The sequence below is a fragment of the Phoenix dactylifera genome, chromosome 15 (genome assembly GCF_009389715.1).
Source record: "Phoenix dactylifera cultivar Barhee BC4 chromosome 15, palm_55x_up_171113_PBpolish2nd_filt_p, whole genome shotgun sequence".
In the NCBI taxonomy this organism is placed as follows: domain Eukaryota; kingdom Viridiplantae; phylum Streptophyta; class Magnoliopsida; order Arecales; family Arecaceae; genus Phoenix; species Phoenix dactylifera.
Genome location: NC_052406.1, coordinates 5,221,662 through 5,244,806, shown reverse-complemented (window position 1 = coordinate 5,244,806; position 23,145 = coordinate 5,221,662). Strand labels below are relative to the sequence as shown.

Here is a 23,145-nt window from a genome sequence, read left to right as displayed (position 1 = left end):
AAGGAAATCTTCTGGAGCTACGGAGTCGTCTGGAAGTGCACTAAACACCTCTGACCGGGGAAGACAAAAGAAGGACGGTCGATTTCGAAGCGACTCGAAGTCGAGATCCAGCAGGTCTCGAGCACCTCAGAACAAGGGAGCGAAGTGCTGGAACTGCGGGAAGACGGGGCACTTTAGGAGGGATTGCAAATCTCCTAAAGGGAAGCAAGGCGACCACACCGAAGGAGTCAGCAAGGATCTGGCAAATCTTGCTGAAGACGGTGATATGGATGCCCTCGTTCTATCTTTGTCTACCTGTGACGAGTCTTGGGTGATAGACTCGGGCGCGTCTTTCTATGCTACATCCCAACGGAAGCTTCTTGAAGGATATGAGAAGGGAGACTTTGGCAAAGTCTACCTAGGGGATGGAGAGCCTTGCACCATACAAGGAAGGGGAAGCGCGGAAGTGAAGTTGGTTTCTGGATCTTCACTTGAGCTTGAGGACGTACGGCACGTACCTCAACTGCAGAGGAATCTGATTTCTGTTGGACAGTTGGCGAGCCAGGGGTACAAGGCTACTTTCACAGCTGATCAGTGGAAGATATCCAGAGGTTCGTTGACGGTGGCTAGTGGCAAGAAGGTTGGGACACTTTATGTCACCAACGGCACGGAGAACTCTATTGGAGTTGTTGCAGCAGATGTGGACACCAAGTTATGGCATTGTAGACTTGGGCACATGAGTTATCAGGGACTGGAGGTGATGCACCAGTTGGGAAAGCTGCAGGGTCTCAGGAGTGTTGAGATGGACTTCTGTGAGGATTGTGTTCTCGGAAAGCAGAAGCGTGTTTCATTCAACAAAGAAGGTAAACCTCGGAAGCAAGAAAAGCTAGATCTCGTGCACACGGACGTGTGGGGGCCTGCACCAGTTTCTTCCATTGGTGGATCTCAGTACTATGTTACTTTTATTGATGATGCTACCAGGAAGCTTTGGGTGTTCTTCTTGAAGCACAAGTCAGAGGTATTTGGGGTCTTCAGGAGATGGCAGGCGATGGTAGAACTCGAGACAGGAAAGAGGTTGAAATGCCTGAGATCGGACAACGGTGGTAAGTATTGTAGCAGGGAGTTTGAGGACTACTGTGCAGATGCTGGGATCGTCAGGCAAAGGACAGTTCCAGGAACACCACAACAAAATGGAGTTGCTGAAAGGATGAACAGAACAATTAATGAGCGTGCCAGGAGTATGAGGATACATGCTGGATTGCCACAGCAGTTTTGGGCGGAAGCAGTTAACACTGCTGCCTACTTGATCAACAGAGGGCCATCAAAGAAACTTGAATTTGGGATTCCTGAGGAAGCATGGACAGTGAAGAAGATTGATTTGGCGCACTTACGAGTATTCGGTTGTACCAGTTATGTCCATGTTGATTCCAGTCAAAGAAGCAAACTAGACGCCAAATCAAAGAAGTGTATTTTCGTTGGATACGGAGGTCAACAGTTTGGGTACCGGCTTTGGGATCCCGAACACAAGAAGATCATTCGTAGTAATGATGTGGTATTCAATGAGAAAATGCAGCAGAGCACTGAATCAGAAACAAAACCTGTTGAGCCGTGTTTTGTGGATCCTGAAGAGGAGTCTACAAATTCTGGTCAGAAGACTCAGTCAGAGCAAGAACCTGAAGCATTGGCACCCCCTCCACAACTAAGAAGGTCCACTCGTAGTACTCATGGGAAGCCTCCTCAAAGGTATGATGGGACTCTTAGTTATTTGCTGCTCACAGATAATGGCGAACCTGAATGCTTCACGGAGGCATTGGAGGTTGATACCAGGAAGGAGTGGGAGTTGGCCATGGATGATGAGATGAAGTCATTGGAGCCGAATCAAACGTGGGATTTGGTGGATCTGCCCAAGGGGAAGAAAGCACTGTCAAACAAATGGGTTTACAGGCTGAAGGAAGAGCAAGGCGGGAAGAAGCGATACAAGGCCAGGCTGGTTGTAAAAGGATTTCAGCAGAGAGCAGGTATCGACTTCACAGAGATCTTTTCTCCTGTAGTCAAGATGAGTACTATTCGAGCGGTGCTGAGCATGGTGGCAGTAGAGGATCTTCACTTAGAGCAGCTTGATGTGAAGACGGCCTTTCTCCACGGAGATCTCGATGAGGAGATATATATGCAGCAGCCGGAGGGATACATTGCAGCTGGCACGGGTGACTTAGTCTGCAAACTAAAGAAAAGCCTCTATGGTTTGAAACAGGCATCCAGACAATGGTATCTCAAGTTCGATAGTTACATGCTTGAGATAGGATACAGGAGATGTCAGGAGGATCACTGTTGCTACTTCCGGGACTTCGGTACATCTTACATTATCTTGCTATTGTATGTTGATGACATGTTAGTTGCAGGAGCTAGCATGCATGAGATTGCAAAATTGAAGCTGAAGCTGTCAAGAAAATTTGCAATGAAGGATCTAGGAGCAACAAAACAGATCCTTGGGATGCGGATCAGTAGAGATAGGTCTAAACATATCCTCAGACTATCTCAGGCGGAGTACATCAGCCGAGTACTCAGGAGATTCTGCATGGAGGGTGCCAAACCTGTTGGCACACCGCTGGGTGCCCATTTTAAGCTCTCAAAAGGGCAAAGTCCGAAGACGCGGGTGGAGGAGCTCAATATGTCAAAAATCCCGTATGCATCGGCAGTGGGGAGCTTGATGTACGCTATGGTGTGTACGAGACCAGACATTGCTCAAGCAGTGGGAGTTGTGAGTCGCTTCATGAGCTGCCCAGGCTTGGAGCATTGGCGCGCAGTCAAATGGATACTGAGGTATCTGAAAGGCACTGAGCACATGTCATTGTGCTATGGAGGTTCTGAGATCCGGTTACAGGGCTATGTGGACTCAGACATGGCAGGGGACTTGGACGGCAGGAGAAGCACGACAGGGTACTTGTTCACCTTGGGCAGTGGAGCCGTCAGTTGGATTTCCAGGTTGCAACCAGTTGTTGCATTGTCGACTACGGAGGCGGAGTATGTGGCAGCCACAGAGGCGTGCAAGGAACTAATATGGCTTCAAGTCTTGATGAAGGAGCTTGGGAAGGAACAGAAGGATTGCATGTTATATTCAGATAGTCAAAGTGCAATTCATCTGGCAAAGAATTCAGCTTTCCATTCAAGGACGAAGCATATTGACATACGGTACCACTTCGTGAGGTCATTGCTCGAGCAGGGACTCGTCAAGTTGGAGAAGATTCATACAAGTCAGAATCCTGCAGATATGTTGACGAAGGTCGTCACGGTGGAGAAGCTGAGGAGTTGTTCAGCTTCTGCTGGTCTTCATGCTTGAAGACGTTGAGGAGGCATCGTACCTATTTCACTAGGATGATTTAGTTTCAGTGGGAGCACAGAGGAGAGCCAAGTAACAAGAGGATATACCCAAGGTCTCCAAGTGGGAGATTGTTGGGGTATGTGGAGACCTTTGGTGATGAAGAGAATTGAAGGAAAATCAATTCTGCATAGTTTTCTGTCTGGCGGACTGTCGGAGTCGACTCGAGCTTCAGTCGAGTCGACTCGGGAACAGTCGAGTCGACTCGAGGTCTGTCGAGTCGACCCGAGAGGAGAAAGCCGCAAAAACCATGTTTCTGTCTGGACTGTCAGAGTCGACTCGAACTACAGTCGAGTCGACTCGGAGCATCGTCGAGTCGACTCGAGATACAGTGGAGTCGACTCGAGATCGTGCCAGTTAAACTGGAAGTTGTTCAGACGTGCCAGAGTCGACTCGGACTTCAGCCGAGTCGACTCGGGCTCGCGAAAAATCGTACGGACGATTTTCTTTTGGTGTTTTTGGTGGCGTTTCGACGGCTATGATCATCTGAAGGTCTTGAGACTATATATAGGACTCATGAGAGCCCTAGGGTAAGGTTATTGGCCGTATATTTGAGAGAGACTCTTGTTTGTGAGGCTAGGGTTCTAGAGAAGAAGAGGATTGGGATCCTACTTCTTGTGCAAAGGAAATTCTGTGTGAATCTCTTGTAGATCGATCGCTTGTGATCGTTCGGGTGTGTGCTATCTCTGTAATCAGTTCATCCTTATTGAGATTTGGAGCGGTGGAGGACGTAGGCTATTTGTAGCCGAACCTCGTTACATTTTTGTGTTTGCTTTGCTATTTTCTTCCTTCTTCTTCCTTTGATCTTTGATAATCCGTTGCGGTGCTCAAGTGTTTTATCCTACTGATACCACGGGGTAATCTTTTGCCCTTCGTAGGCGGAGCGAAGAGGTGATCCTTGAGTCCGGAGTCGAGGGAGCGAGAGAGTGCTTATCCGTTTGTATCTCTCTTGCTTGTCCGACGTCGGTGGCGGCGCTGGTGTGAGTGGGTTCCGGTGCGGGGCGCCGACAACACTATCAACCCAATTGCAATCAAATTGTAATCAATTTTTCCTTAATTTTTCTTTCATTAACTCACTAACACTTAGTGGGTTAATTCAATCATCAATTATATTGATAATTGACATTAATTGTGATTCCAAATCGCAACTATGATAGTCTGACTAATCAAATCCTCTATGTGTGTGATTCCGTAGGTTCTATTCTGTCTGGTAGTGAGACATATTGAGATCTCTATCTCAATATCACTGAAACTCTTTTCAGTGGACTGAAACAATTTCAGTTCTACTCTCAGGGTTCACTGATCACCAAGTGAATGCCTTCGAGTCTCACAATCCACTAGTGACACCTAGCAGTATGTGGTGGCAACCCAGCAGAATGGTATGTCTGAACCTCTAGGTGCAGTTAGCGTATGATACAGTCCCTCTATCATGGATCCCGATGTGGCGGAGGTTATGGATAACTCGTCAAATTCCATCGTCTGTCATATGTCTAATTTATATGACTTTCAGTTCGAGATATGGAAAACTTTTTTTCCAAAATACCTGGCCAGGAATTTATCGAACTCAGTCTCATAAATCATATAGGATCACTCCTAATCTATCAAGGTCGATAGATCCCATCTAGATGCAACCCTATTCCAAAATGAACCTACTGCAGCCAATCCGCACCATAAGGATCCGAATGGCTAGGGCCCAAGTTTACATGCTCGTCAAACTACAGTAACCTCACAGTAAATAGCTGAGGCATCGCAGGTCAGAGGACCAGTCATACAATTGCAGCATAAGTAGTCACTGACGAGTGGATAGACATCCATGTGACTACTTTCTTTGGTCACGCTCAGTACACTTGTTCTCTAACAAGTACTTGCACAATCACTCCAATGTCTCTACACTGTAGATTCGAGACTCATCCATCTGACTAAATGATCTGTGCACTAATCTCATAGGATCGATCACCGTCCCTCGTGATGGATCCATCGATCATGAGCATTTAGAAATTAATACCTAATGACACATGCCTCAAATTCTCAACTCCTTGAGAATATGTGTCATCATCTATTAATTTCTTGGACGATTCATGGACACATACAAACATGAATGAAAAACAAATTGCCCAATATGATTTATTAATAAGAGTCAAATTACAAATTTATGCCCCAGATTACAAATACGCGTCAGTCACATTGGCTTCTAGGGCATACTTTTAACACATTCCGCTTTCACAGTGCCCAGGTTTGCCCTATTTTCATGGGTACCCCCACCCCTTGGTCATCTCAAAGTCAATTTCGATGGCGGCTTGTCGGCAGATGGAGTATATGGAGGAGTGGTTTTTGTGATCAGAGACCATCATGGTAGGTTGATTGCGGCTGGGGGTCAGCGTACCCTCGGCCAGACCGCCATTGAGGTGGAGCTTCGGGCCGCTTGGGAGGGCATCTCCTTTGCGAGGAGGGTTCTTGGAGTAGATCGTGTCCACCTCGAGGGGAATTCCTCCATGGTGATTGACTGGATACGGGGTGTGGACCGTTACGGGGACGCTCATCCATTGATCAGTGAGACTTGCAGACTAGTCAGGGAGATAGAGTCTTTCCAGGCTGTTCATGTTTTTCGGGAGGCAAACAGAGCTGGAGATTGGGTTGCCTCCTTCATAGCTAGGCATTCTGGAGACTTCATCTGGACTACGACCGCTGAGATTCTTGCTTCTTTGTTTCATTTTCTTTCTTCTGATTTGGCTGGCTGTACTCATTTAAGAGCTATATGAAATGCCATTTTTACCACAAAAAAAAGGGGGGATTCTTCACCATGTGTTGACCTTGGCCATGCCGGTGACACGGGTATTTATTTTACTCTAGCCAAAGAAGGGAAAAAAAATGAGAGATAGGCATAGATATGACATAGAGAGAGAAGGGGGGGAGAAGCAGGGAGGGAGGAGGGCACTGTATACCTGTTTCTGGAGGAGGGCACTGTATACCTGTTTCTTCTCCATCACTGGCTTTAAGGCTTCTTCATGGATCTATTCTCGTATCCCTTCTCAAAGTGCAGGGAATGCAAATCATCTATCCAGAAAGCCACATCCAAAGCCACATCCATTTCACCTCTCTAGTTAGCTAGGGGTTTCATGGGGAGTTGGGGATTAGAGATTAGAAAGGAGAGATAGAGAAGAGAGGCAGTGGGTTTAGAGAGGAGAAAGAGACATTGCATCTGATGGGCAAAGCCAAGACAGCCCAACTTTTCTCAGTGGTGGGGCCCACTACTAAGCCATGCAGTTGATTAACTAAGATACGTAGTTGATGGGCCTAAATGATGTTATAGCTTAAAACTATTAATTTGTTGGCAATCTAAATGCTTTCAAACCCAAATAATTTTTTTATGTGTGTGATGTGCATATACCGTGTCCTCTTGTCCATTTTTTGAACTTTTCATGTTGGATACTTAAGGACACGTGGACAGTTGACACCCATGCCCCATGTCCAGGTAACACTGATCTCAATGACCTGGATGTAGATAAGGCCTACGACATGATGGACGTCGTAGACCTTCATATTAGAACATTAATGAAATTTCCCTTTGAGCTTAGAACACTAAGTTAGTAGCACAGAAATTCATCCAATGAGATATTGGCAGTTCAACATGTGAATAAGCATGTACATTATTCACAAGCAGAGTCTTCGGTAGTGGTTATATTCTAGTAGATGTTTGTCTCTAGTTATTTCCTTTCAACTGATTAACTGTCCAAAATAATGTGATGGCTTGGAGGCTATGTTTCCTAGATTCCCTTACAATCATCGTGTCTTTCATGCTTTAGAACTTTACCCTTGCATGGTGCGACATTTACATTATTCTACTTGTTAAAGAGCCATAAACCAAGTGGACATTCTTGAGCTATTAAGAGTATAGAAACAATGATGTTCTACTTATCAGCTCAAATAAGTGGCTGTCTGAGGGTCAAATAATGATTGAGATCTCTCTAGAAGTTAGTATTTAACTGTTTAATAATATCATGTCTCGAGTACAACTTAATTCCGAGCACTGGATCAGTTCTTGAGTTAGTTAATTTGTAATGATATCTGTCTTGCAGGGTATCTTGATCAGTTTGAAGCAAGTTCTGCCTCTAATGAATCAAAGGTTCAGCCACAAAAGTTGTTCAGCGCACCAAAAAGGATCATTGAGAAATATCCTGCTGGTGAAGGCGAGGATTTGAAAAAGAAACACATGGTTTGCCTTAATTGGCTGCTATCTGAAGAGCCCTTGGGCTTAGAAACTGAGCTTGCACTTGGTTTCTTGGATCATCTTTTGCTTGGAACACCAGCTTCTCCACTGAGAAGAATTCTGCTGGAAAGTGGCTTAGGAGATGCCATTGTTGGTGGTGGAATTGAAGATGAACTCCTTCAACCCCAGTTTAGTGTTGGACTGAAAGGTGTCTCTGATAGCGACATTCAAAAGGTTGAAGAATTGGTTGCGGACACTCTTAAAAAATTAGCAGAGGAAGGTTTTGCTCCTGAAGCTGTAGAGGCATCGATGAACACAATTGAGTTCTCACTTAGGGAGAATAACACGGGTTCCTTCCCCCGAGGCTTATCTCTGATGCTTCGCTCCATTGTATGGGATTCTGTATCTCTTCCTAGTTTAAGGAAGTCACACTGTTGATCTTTTGCCCGGTTGAGACTAACTCATAGATGTCCATGTCTTGCAGGGTAAATGGATATATGATATGGATCCATTTGAGCCCCTAAGATATGAGAAACGTTTGCAATCTCTAAAAGCACGTATAGCTGAAGAAGGATCCAAAGCTGTTTTTTCCCCACTTATAGAGAAATTTATCTTAAACAACCCTCATCGTGTCACAGTTGAATTGCAGGTGTGTCTACATCTCTTTAGCTTAAGAATATTAGTTTAGAATAACATTTCATTTATTTTTAAAGAGCAGTGATATCCTTATATTCTTGGGATAACATTTAGTCAGTTTTTTAAGATAACTGACATCCTTTTTATGCAGCCTGATCCAGATAAAGCTTCTCATGATGAAACAGTTGAGAAAGAAATACTGGAAAAAGTTAGAGCTGGTATGACAGAAGAGGATCTTGCTGAGCTAGCACGTGCCACGCAGGAGCTCCGCTTAAAGCAAGAAACACCAGATCCACCTGAAGCTTTAAGATCCGTTCCTAGCCTCTCATTACAAGATATCCCAAGAAAACCTATACATGTCCCCACAGAAGTAATACTTTTCATCCTTTTCTATAACAAATTGCACGTATGTGACTTCTAACATACATCATGCACACACTCATCCGCCCACTTCCTATGTACACTTTCCATCCCATCCCTGCCAACCTTGTCTCGCTCATTGCATGATGGCTTGTCCTCGTCTTTATTCCTAGCATATAGGTTTATTGATCTCAATATTGTTTTGTAACTGCTTTCTGATGCATTGCCAACATAACTTATACCCTTTAAAAGCTTCTCTTTCAGTTCAGTTTCTGATTTTTGATGCTTTCATGTGATTTGAGTTTTAAACATGGTTGGAAGGTTATTAATAGCATGTGCTTCTGGATTGCAGATTGGAGAAATCAATGGAGTAAAAGTTTTGCAGCATGACCTCTTCACCAATGATGTTGTCTATGCAGAAATTGTATTTGATATGAGTTTATTGAAGAAAGAACATCTTCAATTGGTGCCATTGTTCTGGTGAGCAGAACTATTTTGCTTCGTCATTGCACTGAGTTTATGCATGTGTAAATATTTACACAGTTGAAATTTAGTACTTCAGAACTTGAGCTAACACCTAGGGGTTTTTTATCAGCCAATCATTGCTAGAGATGGGTACAAAAGACATGGATTTCGTGCAGCTTAATCAATTAATTGGAAGAAAGACAGGAGGAATTTCAGTTTATCCCTTCACATCTTCTGTAAGGGGAAAGGTTGATCCATGTACCCGTATTATTGTTCGTGGAAAAGCCATGGCAGGACGGGTTGAGGACCTATTTAACCTGGTATTATCATTACCTTTAGCTCTATGGTTCTAATTTTGCATTGATATAAATTGATATTCTTGGTATAGTTCATAAAAATCATTCTGCTTAGGATGTTTATAGAGTTTTCTTTTAGATTTCTTTGTTTACCATATCTGTAACTGCAAGCCACTTTTAGTCTTCATCATTTGGCTGTCTCCAAATTTTAGTCGTCGTCATTTGTTCCATGAGGAATGAATCTTCAATAGGAGCCACTGTTCAGTCCTTTCAACTTTTATAATGGATTTCTCATTCTTTCATCTGTTATATCAAGTCTTTGAAGCATCCAACTTAGGCCCCGTTTGGGGGAGCTTTTGGAGGGCCAAAAAGCACTTTATGGCCTTCCAAAAGTACTTTTCGATAAAAAAGGGTGTTTGGTAAAAATTTCGGAGAGTTGTTTTAGCTTTTCCATAAAACTAAAAACAGCTTTTTAGAAGAAGCTCCATTTTGGAACTTTTCGAAAAAGCACTTTTAAGCCCCGTCAGAAAACTGTTTTTTGACCAAAATACCCGTGATAAAATATAACAATTACACAAAATATCTCTTTATAATCCTAAAAAATTAATTTACACTAATAATTATAATATTTTATACCTTTATTATTGTATTATACTATAAATATAATATTATATTACATTATATCATAATACATTAATATGTTATGTTAAATAATTTAATATTATGTTATATTATGAAAAATTAATTTACGCTAATAATTATAATATTTTATACCTTTATTATTATATTATACTATAAATATAATATTATATTACATTATATCATAATACATTGATATGTTATGTTAATTAATTTATTATTATATTAAATTATTATACTATAGTATACAATGTTATAGTACTATATTATCATAATATTATATTACATTACAGTAATATTATACTATAGCATATATTTATGTATTAATACATATTATATTTTATTATCCTATGTTGTATAATATTGTCCTTTGTGGTCATTTTGTCATACCAAAAGTACTTTCTTAATTTGTTTACCAAACACATGTTAAAGTACCACAACATCTTGTAAATTTAGTTACCAAACAGCAAACAACTTTTTATAGAAGCTCTACTTCCAAAAGCTCTACTGCCAACAGCCCCTCCAAACAGGGCCTTAGTCGGACTCTTTTAAGACACTAACATTCCTTTAGATCTGACAATAGCAAAAACAAGTTGTCCCTTAAACTATGTTTGAGCTTCTCATGTGTGATTAAGTGCAAACAAGCCATGAAAGCTATATACAATTTGAATTGAACCTCCTATCACAGTTACTCTAACTTGTGTGCAAGAGTTTGTTGCATATCAACTTTCTGCTAGGGAATAATCCGCTCATACTAAATTTTAGTTAGTGTTATTAAAAAGTACTCTTTTCCGAACACATACTAATTAAAGCTGTGATGAGTTCTGATAAACTAATCTGCAGTCCATGCCTTGCATCTTCAAAAGGGGCTGACATTTTTAGTTGTCTCCAGATGAATTGCATTCTTCAGGAAGTTCAGTTTACTGAACAGCAGCGCTTTAAGCAACTTGTATGTCAAAACAAAGCAAGAATGGAGGTACCTATTTCATGAATCTCTGCATGCGAAAATGCTTATTCAGCATCATGATAATCTAATGGATATCTGTATGCAGAGCCAACTAAGAGGCAGTGGTCATGGAATTGCAGCTGCTAGAATGGATGCTAAGTTAAATGTGGCAGGATGGATTGCTGAGCAGATGCGTGGCATTAGGTCTGCTTTCTTGCTATTTCACTTAAACGTTTAGGACTGGTTTCCTGTATTTGCAGCCTGCTTTTGTTTTGACGTATTCAATCCATGTTTTTATTTGTCTAATTGAGCATTTAAACAAAGATTGCATGAATATTTTTAAGTGGACAACTTCGTATTGATAACATATGCAAAACTAAAATGATACATTTTCCTCTAAAACTCATACATTCTCTTTTCTTTACTACTATTTGACTTCTACTCAGAATTTGGCTACCATCTCTAGTAAACTAGGAGAGAAAGATGGAAATAATTAGAACAGAAAAAATGGAGCAGAGAAAACTATGATATAGTGTCTTCTAGTTGCCAGTCATAGTGCCCTTTATAACATTTTCTTGTCTTGATTTACTAGGAATCTAGGATGCCATTTAGACAGAGTCTTTCCTGAATGCAAAATTAAGATTCTCACAGAACCTTAAATATACACATAAAACCAACGTTTGCCTTGTGAGTATGGGACCTCGTACCAATACCATTCTATCACAGTGTCAGCATGCCGTATAGTATGAGACGGCGAGGCAAACTGAGTGTCAGTATGGTACGAGCACCTAGTATGGTACGATACCGACCCATACGACGAAGCTTGCATAAAACAGTAAGGAAACAAATCCTAATGATTTCATGACTTAGCCATCCAATATATGCTTAAAAGGGGAACTTGGTATATCGATCCTACTTAGAATAGGACTCTGAGACCAACTCTAAGACTTACCTAAATGAAGGATCCAAAAATAAAATCAAATCCAACTTAACTTATTTTCTTTTGCATCATTATTTTCTAGAATATATTTCTTTACCATTTTAATTGAAGTGTCTTCTAATTCTTTGTTGAACTCAAAAAGGTGAAATAATCCCCGGTTGTTATGGTATATGTTAAGACTTATGACTATATCATTGCAAAATGTTGTACAAAATGACACCTCTACTATTCAATGTCAGAGTTGCATGAGTTATGAAACTTCCATGTGCTTTAGTTGTTATAGTTAATAATATTTGGCTGTTATTTGCATTACATTCTTTTCTGGGGAACATATACTCTAGCGATCTGTCAATTAAGTTAACAAGCTTAGCATGAGTAGTTCCTAAAAGTTCAATAATTTTTTTGGTAGTTATTTGGAGTTCTTACGAGACCTGGAAAAGAAAGTTGATCAAGATTGGGATGAGATTGCTTCTTCACTTGAGGGAATACGTAAATCCCTGCTCTCAAGAAAAGGTTGTTTGGTGAACATGACAGCTGATGGAAAAAATATCACAAACTCTACAAATTTTCTGGCCAAGTTTCTTGATTCACTCCCAAGTGATCCATTCTCTGAGACTGGTTCCTGGCATGCCCAACTTTCTTCAGGAAATGAAGCCATTGTCATTCCTACCCAGGTGCAGTCATTTATTTTAGCAGTACCACTTAATGTTCCGCTATATAAATTTTTTTTCATGATATTTATCATCTTTTTCCATTACTTTTGCAGGTTAACTATGTGGGAAAAGCTGCTAACATATATGAAACAGGATATCAGCTTAGTGGAAGTGCATATGTCATTTCCAAACACATCCGTAACACATGGTTATGGGACCACATCCGAGTGAGCGGTGGTGCATATGGAGGCTTCTGTGATTTTGATACTCATTCAGGTTCATATCACATCATATCCATGCATTTCTTGATTTGTTTCTGATAACCATCGACTCTTGTCATGGATATCATGTATTTCATTCCTCATAGTTGGGTTTCGATGGCAGGGGTATTCTCCTATTTATCATATCGCGATCCAAATTTATTGAAAACACTAGATGTATATGATGGGACACCCAGCTTTCTCCGAGAAATTGAGCTAGATGATGATACTCTTACAAAAGCCATTATTGGTGCTATTGGATATGTTGATCCATACCGGCTTCCAAATGCAAAAGGTTACAGCAGGTATAAATTCCACTTCTGATTTCCCATATAAATTGATGTACTCCACTTCTAGATCCTAAAGATTTCTCTTTTGCATATTTTCTTGGATTTGAATAAATGATTTTCTCTACTAGAAGCATCATGAAAACTGAATCATAATGCCTGATTCATCTACTATTTTAATCATGTTTAAGTAGAATTTGGATATGCTTTGCCTTAGCATTTGAAATTGTAAGTTTTACAGACCGGTGATCAGAGACATAAATATTTTATGGGACCATTGCAACTATGGCATTTAAATAATGTCTAGAATCTGGTGTGCATTTGAGCGATTGAAGCATGATAATGTTTTATTAATTACTAATCTACATGGGATAGGAAGCGAGAGATCGTCATCTAAGCACAGATCTGCAGTCCTCCTGTTAAGGTTGGGTTGATCTTTACCTTTCCTTTTGATTTCTATCCAATGCCATATTCAAATAATAGAAATTAAAACATTAGCCTAGCAACAAAGCGTGTTCCATTTATTTTTGTTTGTAAATATGGATCCCACCTCACCATTGTTTTCTGCCAAGGTTTAATTCTTGATGACAGAAAGGGTTTCCAAAAGCCTTTTCACTAATTATATTGGAGTCGTCTTTGGGCTTTCCCTTTTCTGTTTTTGACGTTAACCTGAAATTGAGGTTCCCTGCATGTTGGGACCATCACTAGCATATATTCCATCTTGAGACCATTTCATACAACTTTCCTTGATTTATCCTTTATTAATGCTACTTCCATCTATTCTCCAATGTACCCATTTCTGATATCTTCCCAGACATACCTTGTATTAACTAACATCTACATCTTTGCTTGCTCAAGTTATTATATGCACACAATATCAAACATTCTTTGCTCCATGCAATAAGGCTTCCGTTATAACAATATTATTTCCACCTGGTTATCTTTACTGTTGTTATCATCCAAGCCTTTTCTCATCGCATAGGGGATATGGTATAGAGAAAAAATCAAACTTGAGTAGGCGACATGGAAGGACCGAGAAGATCCTATTTCCTCTAGTTTCAATGCTTTCTGAGTACCCTAAAGAACTCGGGCTTATCGACACTTAAATTCATCATGCTTTTGGTCATTTTTTAAGGCAGCCTCATCCTTCTCTTGTCCTTCTATGCAGTGAAGCCAAAGCAGCTTCGTCATGCCAACTGTAGCTCCATCCTGTTCACTATGTATATTTGTTCTTGCTTAATTGCACTAATGTTAATTGGTTACGCTCCTGCGCCTGCTTCTATTTCAAGTACTTTGGCAGAGCTTCGTCACCACCTTCCAAACCCAAATCCTCTCATCTGCTTCCTATCAGAAGAAAAACTTCTACAATTCGAAAATTAAGAACTACTACAAGTCCCATCAACTGATGAGTTTGTCTTTGCAAGCTAAAAACCCATCAAGGATCTTCCTATTGGACGTTAGCAATTAAAATTAAGACAGGCTCAAAGCTGTCCCTCTAGCAATTTCATGTTGCCATCCCTCTCTAGGTAGTCCATGGACATATCATTGTTCACTTATAATGTAGCACCATGAATACATAGGGACATGCATTTTCTTCATCCCAGCAGAATAGTCTCTCATCAGGCATTCTGTTTTTTTATGATTTTCCATATAAATGGAACATACAACTCTGAAAATTGTCTATGAATATCTCGAGTAAGAAGATTGCAAATGATCATTCTTTTGCCTTGAATCCGAATATAATGTCATTGATTGCCTAAGCTCTCCCTTATCTTCATGACATGACATTTTTCGAACTCATCGTGCCAAAATTAGTGATTTTAACCATTGTAACACTAGTTCTGGAATTCATTATAAGATAATTATTCAAGGGCCAGTAGATTTAGGGTATGCTTGGTTGCAATGAAATCTGTTGAAAAGGAAAAGATTTTTTTTTTTTTCAATACAAAAAAATTCCTGAAACATAATAATAAACTTTTCTAAATTTGCTAGTTTTCTGATGAACACAGACTTTTCACACAATTTTCCATGCAAAAACAAACATGCTCTAAGTAGTTAAAGGAATGGTTGTTCATGAAAAGCCATGGTCCTGCATCAGTTAGAGGCATATGAGATATATAGTCTCTGCCCACATGTGCTAGTACTTTCTTATCCTTGTTAGTAATTTTTTTAATCTTTATTGGTGCCATTATTGGTTCCCAGCAACTATACTTTTTTTTGGGTAAGAGTTCCCAGTAAGTACATAATTGAAGCTTGCTAATTACCTTTTTAGAGCCTACTGGGGACAATCAAAACAAGGATAAATATTCCTGTAAGATTATTTATCTTCCTATGCGATTATAATATAAAAGGATTTACAGAAAACATGTTAAACTCCATAGACATGCACCTTTTATTCTTGTTTTAATTGTGTGGATCCAGTGTTGGATACTTATTGGCTGCTGGTTGTTTGTGCTTTTATTCGCAATTAGCAAATTGACAACATTTAGCACTGACCATATTTCCATGTCAGTCTACTGCGATACCTACGGGGTATAACAGATGAGGAACGTGAAAGAAGACGGGAAGAGATTTTGTCAACCAGGTAAGATCTGCAGCTTTATTTTATCTGGCTTTTAGGAAGAAGTATAGTTGTGGCAGGTATGAACCAATTAAAGGTTGTTAACTTGTTATCTTGAGATAAATTTGTCCTCCCTAGTGAACCAGTCTTCATTATTCTGTTTCTTTAAATGCTCTGCATTGACTATTCTTCTTCCCATTTATGTACAGTTTGAAGGATTTCAAGGAGTTTGCTGATGCAGTTGAAGCTGTCAAGAATAATGGGGTTGTGGTTGCTGTTGCGTCTCCTGAGGATGTTGCTGTAGCAAATGGGGAGCGACCTGGATTTTTTGATGTTAAGAAAGTCCTCTGAAGTTCTACAAGCTGGGAGATGTTTGAGAGAGCAATCTATTTAGCGTTCAGAAGATCTTAGGCACGCCTTCACGAAATATTTGGCAAAATTTTTGTACCACCAATCACAGTGGAGAACATTATCTTTGGTCTGCAACTACTTCAGATTAATTATAATTTGTCACACTCCCAAGATGTGTTGGGAGGGCGATAGCTGATTGCAAAAATGCAACTCTACCATTATTGAAACCTTTGGGCTTTGTAACTATATAGATTCATTATAAAATTTCAACAGGTTGATTCATAGATACATGTAGAATGCTTTCCTCCCGTCCTCTTTCCTTCCATCCATCCTCTGCTTAATGCCCTCATCTAGGTTGCGAGAACAGTCACAGCAAGCAGCAGTAGAGGCCATCTTGAAGAATGAATTGAAATCTCATGAAATATTTGAACATAATTTTACTTCTATAAGGATCAATAAAGGTTCAATATGGGGGGGGGGGGGGGGGGGGGGGGGGGGGGGGGGGGGGGGGGGTGAACTTCACCCGCGTAGCAGCCTCCACTGGGCCCCTTTCCATCAGAGAATGTGTGATACAGGCCGCAAGTTTCTGCATACCCTCTCCGACCTATGGGCTCCCTTCATTGGGCTCATCACCCATGTGTGAGTACGTCATTCCAGTGCCACCTCGGTACCAGCAGACCAATAGTGCTCCTAACGGCAGTGTTGGGGCATCGGTCCTCGAATTTAATCGACGCCCGCGCGTTTCAAACCTAAACCACCCCGTGGAAGCTAACACTCTGTTCCATCTGTGCTACCATCTTGGTGGCAACATACTAAAGTTTCTTTAGTTGCAGAATGAAACAATCCTTTTGAACCAACCAAAACTGATGTAGCATGCGGTTCGGAAACTACCTTATTCAAGAACTAAGATTTTATATCCAAGAACATAAACCTTAAAAAGGTTGAGAGTAAGATGTAGTGATCTTTGAAATTTTTGTTGATGAAAAATCTAATTCCATGATTTTATTACCTTGAATCACTCAGATACTTGCACGCAGAACTGTAACATCATATTCTCAATCTTGGAACATTCATTTATCTTGCAGAGTTGGTAAATCCAATTCCACCCCTATGTGTTTGTTAAGTATATTTTTTTCCATTCCCTTCATGTAGACCTAATTTTATGCACTACCAACTTAACACAAAAGCAAAAAATGCGCATGAAATATTGTGATGTTCCATGAAATCATTATTAGAAAAACGATCCAGCCTTTATTTGAGTTCTTCTGCAACAGTACAATCGCGGTCAATAAGTCATAACAGCCATAACTAGCAATTAGATCATGAAATAAAGAACATAACCAGTAAAGCAATGGCAAGTCTGGTATTCAATCTTCATAGATAAAATGTTTTTTAAAATTAATATAACAAATTTAAATGTAAAAAAAAAATGTTTCAATGAAATGAAAAAGGTAATTTAATATTTTTTCCCTGTCATATATGCAAACTAATAACAGCTTTTCAGCAACTGTTATTGGTGCAATATTGGCAGCTGATATATATTTTAAACCACAATCCAATGTGTGGCTCATTGATCAGCTGTTTCCATGGAGAAAAGAATCCTTAATATATTACAAGCAAAATATGAGCAAATTTCTGATTGGACATGTGAGGATCCGTGCATGCGTGTGTTTAGTCCCATATTGGTTATTCGCTGAAAAAATTATGGATACTTATACAAGACTAAGAACCAAAAAATACCTTCTAGCTAGTTTTTTTGGATGAGATGTAGGGTTATGACAAATGGTATTAGAGCTAACTCGGCCCATAACCTATATGGATTAGGAGACACTGCAGCACGGGTTAATGGAGGCAGTCCACAGGCCTATCGTGGTGCCTGTAATTAGATTTGAATGGATTTGAATCCTTAGCCTGACAAAGACATCAAGTCTTGAATGGGAGAAGTATGTGAGGACCCATGCGGGCTTGTGTGTTTAGTCTCACATCGGTTATTTATCCCCACTAGGGGTGAGATCTATAGCAAAAAAAAATAAAAAAAATAAAAAAAATCAGCATGTATGATCTTTACATAAATTTAAAAAGTTCTTAATCTAAAAAGCTCCTTGCCAACTTCTCATGTGCATGGTTCACACCCGTTGCCGCTAGTCATACATAAAGAAGAAACGAGGTTACAATAAAACTGGACGGCAATGCTATTTGTTAGAGGAGTTACTTGCCCTTATGAGAAAAATACAGAGGATTTTCGCTATAGAAATAAATAGAATCTGAATATACTGTCTTTATTTAACATTCTGATCTTTACCTTATAAAGAATCTTTCCCCTGTCGGATCATATTTTTATTGAGAAAACATAAAAAAACTCGACTGTTTTCTCATGTCAATGGTGATTATAATGCCAAGAATATTATGCTAAACCACCATAAAAATTTATCAAACACTCTCATTTATAAAAACCAGTGACAAAAGATTCATAGACCGACAGCATTATTGCTCACACCTTTGTAGCTAATCTTTCATTACTAGCCAACCACCTTCTATGAGAGTAAGCCACCAACTCTCTTCTTTTTTATTCCAGTCTTTGATGCTTAATTGAGGGTGCAAGACTTCGTAACTAGTTTTTTCTTATGCCACATCCAAGAGTCCCGAGGAACGCTCGGCAATGGCGGTAGCATCGAAGCTCTCCGTGACAGTCCAAATGGCCATCCCTCACAGTGTTTGAACTCTTCAAATACCGATCGCCTCCTGAAGTCCTTCAACTCTGATCCACCATCGCTGGAGCAACGAGAAAAGCAGCTCTTCACAGAGAAGAAAGCCTCACTCTCTTCACCATCATCAGCTTCACATTTTTCTTCTCCATCTCCCTTCTCTTTTGAAGCAACAATCACTCTTCCTGTCGTTGGAGACACAGACCAACTAAAGCTCCCTGAAAACAATAAGTCTTTTGGCCTGGATTTAGCCTTCATCGCTCGATTTCGAATCTCCAAAATTATCACCTGAGGAACATAGAGATCTGATGTTATATTAGATAGAAGCGAAGAAAAAGAAAGGACATAAAACATGAAACTAAATGGAGTCCACAAGGAATTTGAGGGTATAATATATTCAACATTTTGGTCATCGAGATCGTCGTCTGGACTCCCATCTTCGGAGCTCAAAGAAGAGGGAGTTCTGAGGCAGGAGCCATGGCACTGAGCACAAGCATCCCTGATGAGAGCTGGGAGATACTTGCAGTGGTTGGAGGGCAGTTTGGGGTGGTCTTCAGGGGCAGAGCAAGGCATGGTTATGTCTCCAAAGGAGAAGAGAGATGCAAGAAATGAGTATATCTTTTCATGTGCTATATAGAAATTGTCTGCTGCGTCCCTATTGTAAGACATCGACATGCATGACTGAGGCCTCGCAACTTAAGATATTTGGCTGAAATCCTTTGGGAATCAAGGATTGCTTTTCTTGACTTTATTGGGATTACTTTGATGATGAAATTACCATAGAAGGGATCGGTGTCAAGTCTTGCATAACCTAGGCTGAACAGCCTGAATTGGCTTTAGCTTACTCTATCCATGCTAACCAGGCCAATCATGAGATATTTTGAACTATATTTGGTCGAGCCATCTTCGAATCTATTGCACCTGGTTCGGCTGCATCTACTAGACTTCTTGCGAAAATCAGGTTTGTGTTTAGAACCAAACATGTATTCATTGGACTCGATTGTTCAGCATCGATCCATCTTTAGGTCTGAGCTGGGTTTGGTCTATGGTGAATGAAGTAAACCTACATGCCTTCGGATGATGATGAGTGTGCTTATGGTTAATATGGCACCATCAGAATCTTCATGACAAAGATTGGCTGTTTATGTTCTGTAAGTTACTTCAAATATACTGTGGCAATTTGGGGTGGTGGTTTCATGTTTCACTTGAAGCTAACGCTAAACCAAGACATCTCACCTACTTGAAGTGACCGAGCTACGCGGACTAGCCAATAGCTTTGTGTCTTGTTTAGGTTTTTTTTCAGAGGTGGAGTGAAGGTTATCTCCGCTGCAGAAAGTTGCCACTTTGGACTTCATATGGGTATAAAATCAAATCAACTAGATCACACATAATTGACTCTTATGACACTATTGACATAGGAGGAAGGAAACGTGAGAGGGGCAAAAACTGAATGTTATAATGAAAATGAAAATTTGGGTTTTAACTTATACTTTGTGCACTCCAATGCATATATATGTGCTAGAAAATTAGATAGCAATGAGATCAAAGCCAGACCCTTTAAACGGATTAGCGAGGCTCATGTGATAAACTAATGGATTACATGGAAAGTACTCATCAAGAATTAGCCAAGCCATCTTAATCGTAATGGACTATCAAGTACACACACGACGAATGTCTAGATGAGGAAATAAATTGAAACTTATATTTAGTTATAGCTTAAGAAATCATCAACATTACTAGTATATGGTTGGCCATCGTCGTAAATTGTTGCTGAATCACCATAATATTGAGTTCTGAGCTTGTGTCTTCTATCTATTTTCCATGCCAACATGCATTGGTGAAAAAGTAAAGAGCAAAAGGAGGAAGGAAGAGATGTTCTCACTAATACTGTAAGATGAACAACTGAATGACACGGTCCCAGAAGTTACTATAGGAATTGGCATGTTGGCACCTCAAACTCTCTCATGCTTCTATTCTTTCTACACCATCACCAACCAGAGACAAGGATCCACCATATGGAGTTACTATTTGATTTCTACCCTAAAAAAAAGAGAAAAAGACTCCATCTCTTAACCAATTCCGATAACATATAAAGATGGTCGTTCTCTTTTACTCTTATTAAGAAATCTTGAAAGTGGATGCCATTCTACCAGCAAAATTCAAAAGGTGGATGCTTTTTGGATTTGATCGCAAGCACCGTATAGTAGGGAGCAAGTTAAAAGGTGTGGAGAAAGTGTGGGTAGGACCCTGGGGAAAAGTGTGTCACCAAGACCAAGGTCTTTCTTTGGGTAAGATGCAAAATTGAGTAGTTGTTGCTTGTGTTTAGTTAGGAATAAGAAAAATAGATGCTTATAAAATAGTTATTTCACAAATTATTTTTGTTTGGATATAATTTTTGAAATAACTCAAGGTTAAAGATATTCTTGTCCACCCCAAAAAAAAAAGAAAGAAAGAAAAAGTGCATGAATAGATAAAAGGTTTGCGCCAGTAGTATCTTATGACGTCCTTGTTATAGCATGGTTTTACTTGGGATAAGTAGGTTTTACTGAAGCAACTATTCCCTTCTTATGTCAGTTTCTTAAAATCTATTTGACAGGCATGAAAACTTATTCCAAAAGTCTTATTCCTGCTTGATTATTGAACAAAATGCTACTTTTTGTTAATTGAGTTTGGAATATGAATGACTATGATGGCCTTTAATCTTCTTTGTTTTTGTATTAAGTTTTTTTTTGGGAAACGGAGTGTGCTCCGGTTGTGTATTTCAAGAATAAATTGGATCCATCCGACTGCACTATATTTATGGTATTTTATTCATTTTATAGGATAAATAAAAAAAATGTACAATCTCAGCGAATTATTTCACTAAATCAAATGTAAAAAAAAAGGCTTGTTTACATAATCATTCATGCATCTATATAGGAGACTTGTGTCATGCTGAATCTAGCTCCAGGGAAAGCCATTTGCACCCTGTGACTCACAAGTGGAAGTCATCATCCCTAAGAAGGTTAACCCACCCTTTTCAAAATAATGAACACGGATCATCCTCAGAGACAAGACACCAGCTTTAACACCCATAAAGGAGACACGGATGCCATCCAAGTGTCCCCAACAACGTCCCAATCTAACTTGTCCCCTACTACACCCCACCTAGGAAAATTTAGCCAAAGCACAATGACCGGAAGCAACATATCAACTAATTAACAAAGTAGTTGGTCTTAGGAGGAGGCTGGAAGATACACGTTTTAATTTGAAAATGAGGGAGGGTTGGTGAAGACAAATTTGATTTGGTAAATGGAGGAGGACTTGTGAATGTGAAGAGTTTAACAAGAGCATTTGCCTAAATTATGTTGCTCGTCCCTTTCAAATGGATAGTTAAACCAACTCCCCTTGTTGACAATAGTCACTGGTTTACTTTTTCAATAGAGAATTTAACCAAAATATACACCCACTTTTAATTTGCAAATTCAGCATCTTTTTTTCAAAAAAATTTAGAAAGTTTTTAGATTGGGATAAAGATGTCCTCGAACTTTCCAACTTATTTTTTTTTTCAAAAGAATTAGATATATATTCCATGCCAAACAACTCGCACAAGTTTCTAATACCATATTCACATGTTTTGAACAGTACTTACACAAATTTGTGCAAATTTTGTTCAAGACTAGTGCAGTAATTGCCTAAGACTTGTGTAAGCTCGGTGTTGTATCAAATATAAGTTAAAAAGTAAGGGTATTTTTGTCCCAGTGTTAAACGAAAAAACAATATTGAATTAGCATATTTAAAAATGGTATAGTTTTCCTGCAAAATAATATGCAGGCAAATACAACAAATTTCTGAAACTTCAAAGGTGATGCCTTCAACCCATTCATCTGTCCAAGTTCAATTCTCTCTCTCTCTCTCTCTCTCTCTCTCTCACACACACACACACACACACACACACACACACACAAAAAAAAAAATAGCCTTGCTTATACTCGATCTACCATCATTAACACATGATTTTTGCAGTTCTTTTTGTATTTTCTCAAAGAAAACTTTTGCGGTTTTGTATGGTTGATTTCACTAGATTTATTTACTGAATCTTAAATTTTGTTGCTTCATATTTTCATATTCTTTTGATTGCTTCCTATCATTGGCCTTGCCTTGAGTTTGATAATTAATAAAAGAGAATACAAGACGTTCTCATATTTAGGAGTTCATCTTTGTTCAGGACTCCATAATGACGCCACTCAGTTAATCAAGTCCAGTCAGCATATTGACACACCAAGTGGACTGTTGTGGTTTGTAATGGATTAATGGACCAAATTCTGCTTAACACTTTTTAATTTAAGTATCTCCTGCTGATGGAAGGTGGTGAAAATTGTTGGCAATGATAGATGGAGGTAAAGATCATTGGTAACGGTAGATGATGGACAGTACTAGAGATCGAAGGTAGTGGCAAATGATGGTCGAAATTGACGATAATGGTGGGGATTGCTGAGGTGGTGA

General features: G+C 39.6%; 2 protein-coding genes across 6 annotated transcripts in view; one reads left to right on the top strand and one right to left on the bottom strand.

Moving 5' to 3' along the window:
* LOC103712534 (presequence protease 1, chloroplastic/mitochondrial-like) overlaps positions 1–16,243 on the top strand; it is a 115,942-nt gene extending 99,699 nt beyond the window's left edge. For 4 of the 5 annotated variants that reach the window (XM_039134180.1, XM_039134182.1, XM_039134181.1 and 1 more), the window contains 12 exons: positions 7,432–7,952; positions 8,047–8,211; positions 8,350–8,568; positions 8,911–9,038; positions 9,154–9,343; positions 10,851–10,934; positions 11,011–11,108; positions 12,254–12,518; positions 12,611–12,773; positions 12,882–13,062; positions 15,557–15,628; positions 15,814–16,243. In XM_039134180.1, the coding sequence (XP_038990108.1) occupies positions 7,432–7,952; positions 8,047–8,211; positions 8,350–8,568; positions 8,911–9,038; positions 9,154–9,343; positions 10,851–10,934; positions 11,011–11,108; positions 12,254–12,518; positions 12,611–12,773; positions 12,882–13,062; positions 15,557–15,628; positions 15,814–15,955 (2,228 nt within the window). In that variant the 3' untranslated portion in view covers positions 15,956–16,243. The remainder of the gene's footprint in view (positions 1–7,431; positions 7,953–8,046; positions 8,212–8,349; positions 8,569–8,910; positions 9,039–9,153; positions 9,344–10,850; positions 10,935–11,010; positions 11,109–12,253; positions 12,519–12,610; positions 12,774–12,881; positions 13,063–15,556; positions 15,629–15,813) is intronic. The other variant, XM_039134183.1, reaches the window with a different exon arrangement.
* A 2,122-nt stretch (positions 16,244–18,365) lies between these two features.
* Positions 18,366–19,350, bottom strand: LOC103712496. The gene is made up of 2 exons (XM_008799028.3): positions 19,063–19,350; positions 18,366–18,948 (listed from the first exon to the last, which is right to left on the bottom strand). Exons 1-2 carry the CDS (start codon positions 19,333–19,335, stop codon positions 18,541–18,543), a joined length of 681 nt encoding a protein of 226 aa, XP_008797250.3. The 5' UTR covers positions 19,336–19,350; the 3' UTR covers positions 18,366–18,540.
* Positions 19,351–23,145: the final 3,795 nt, after the last annotated feature.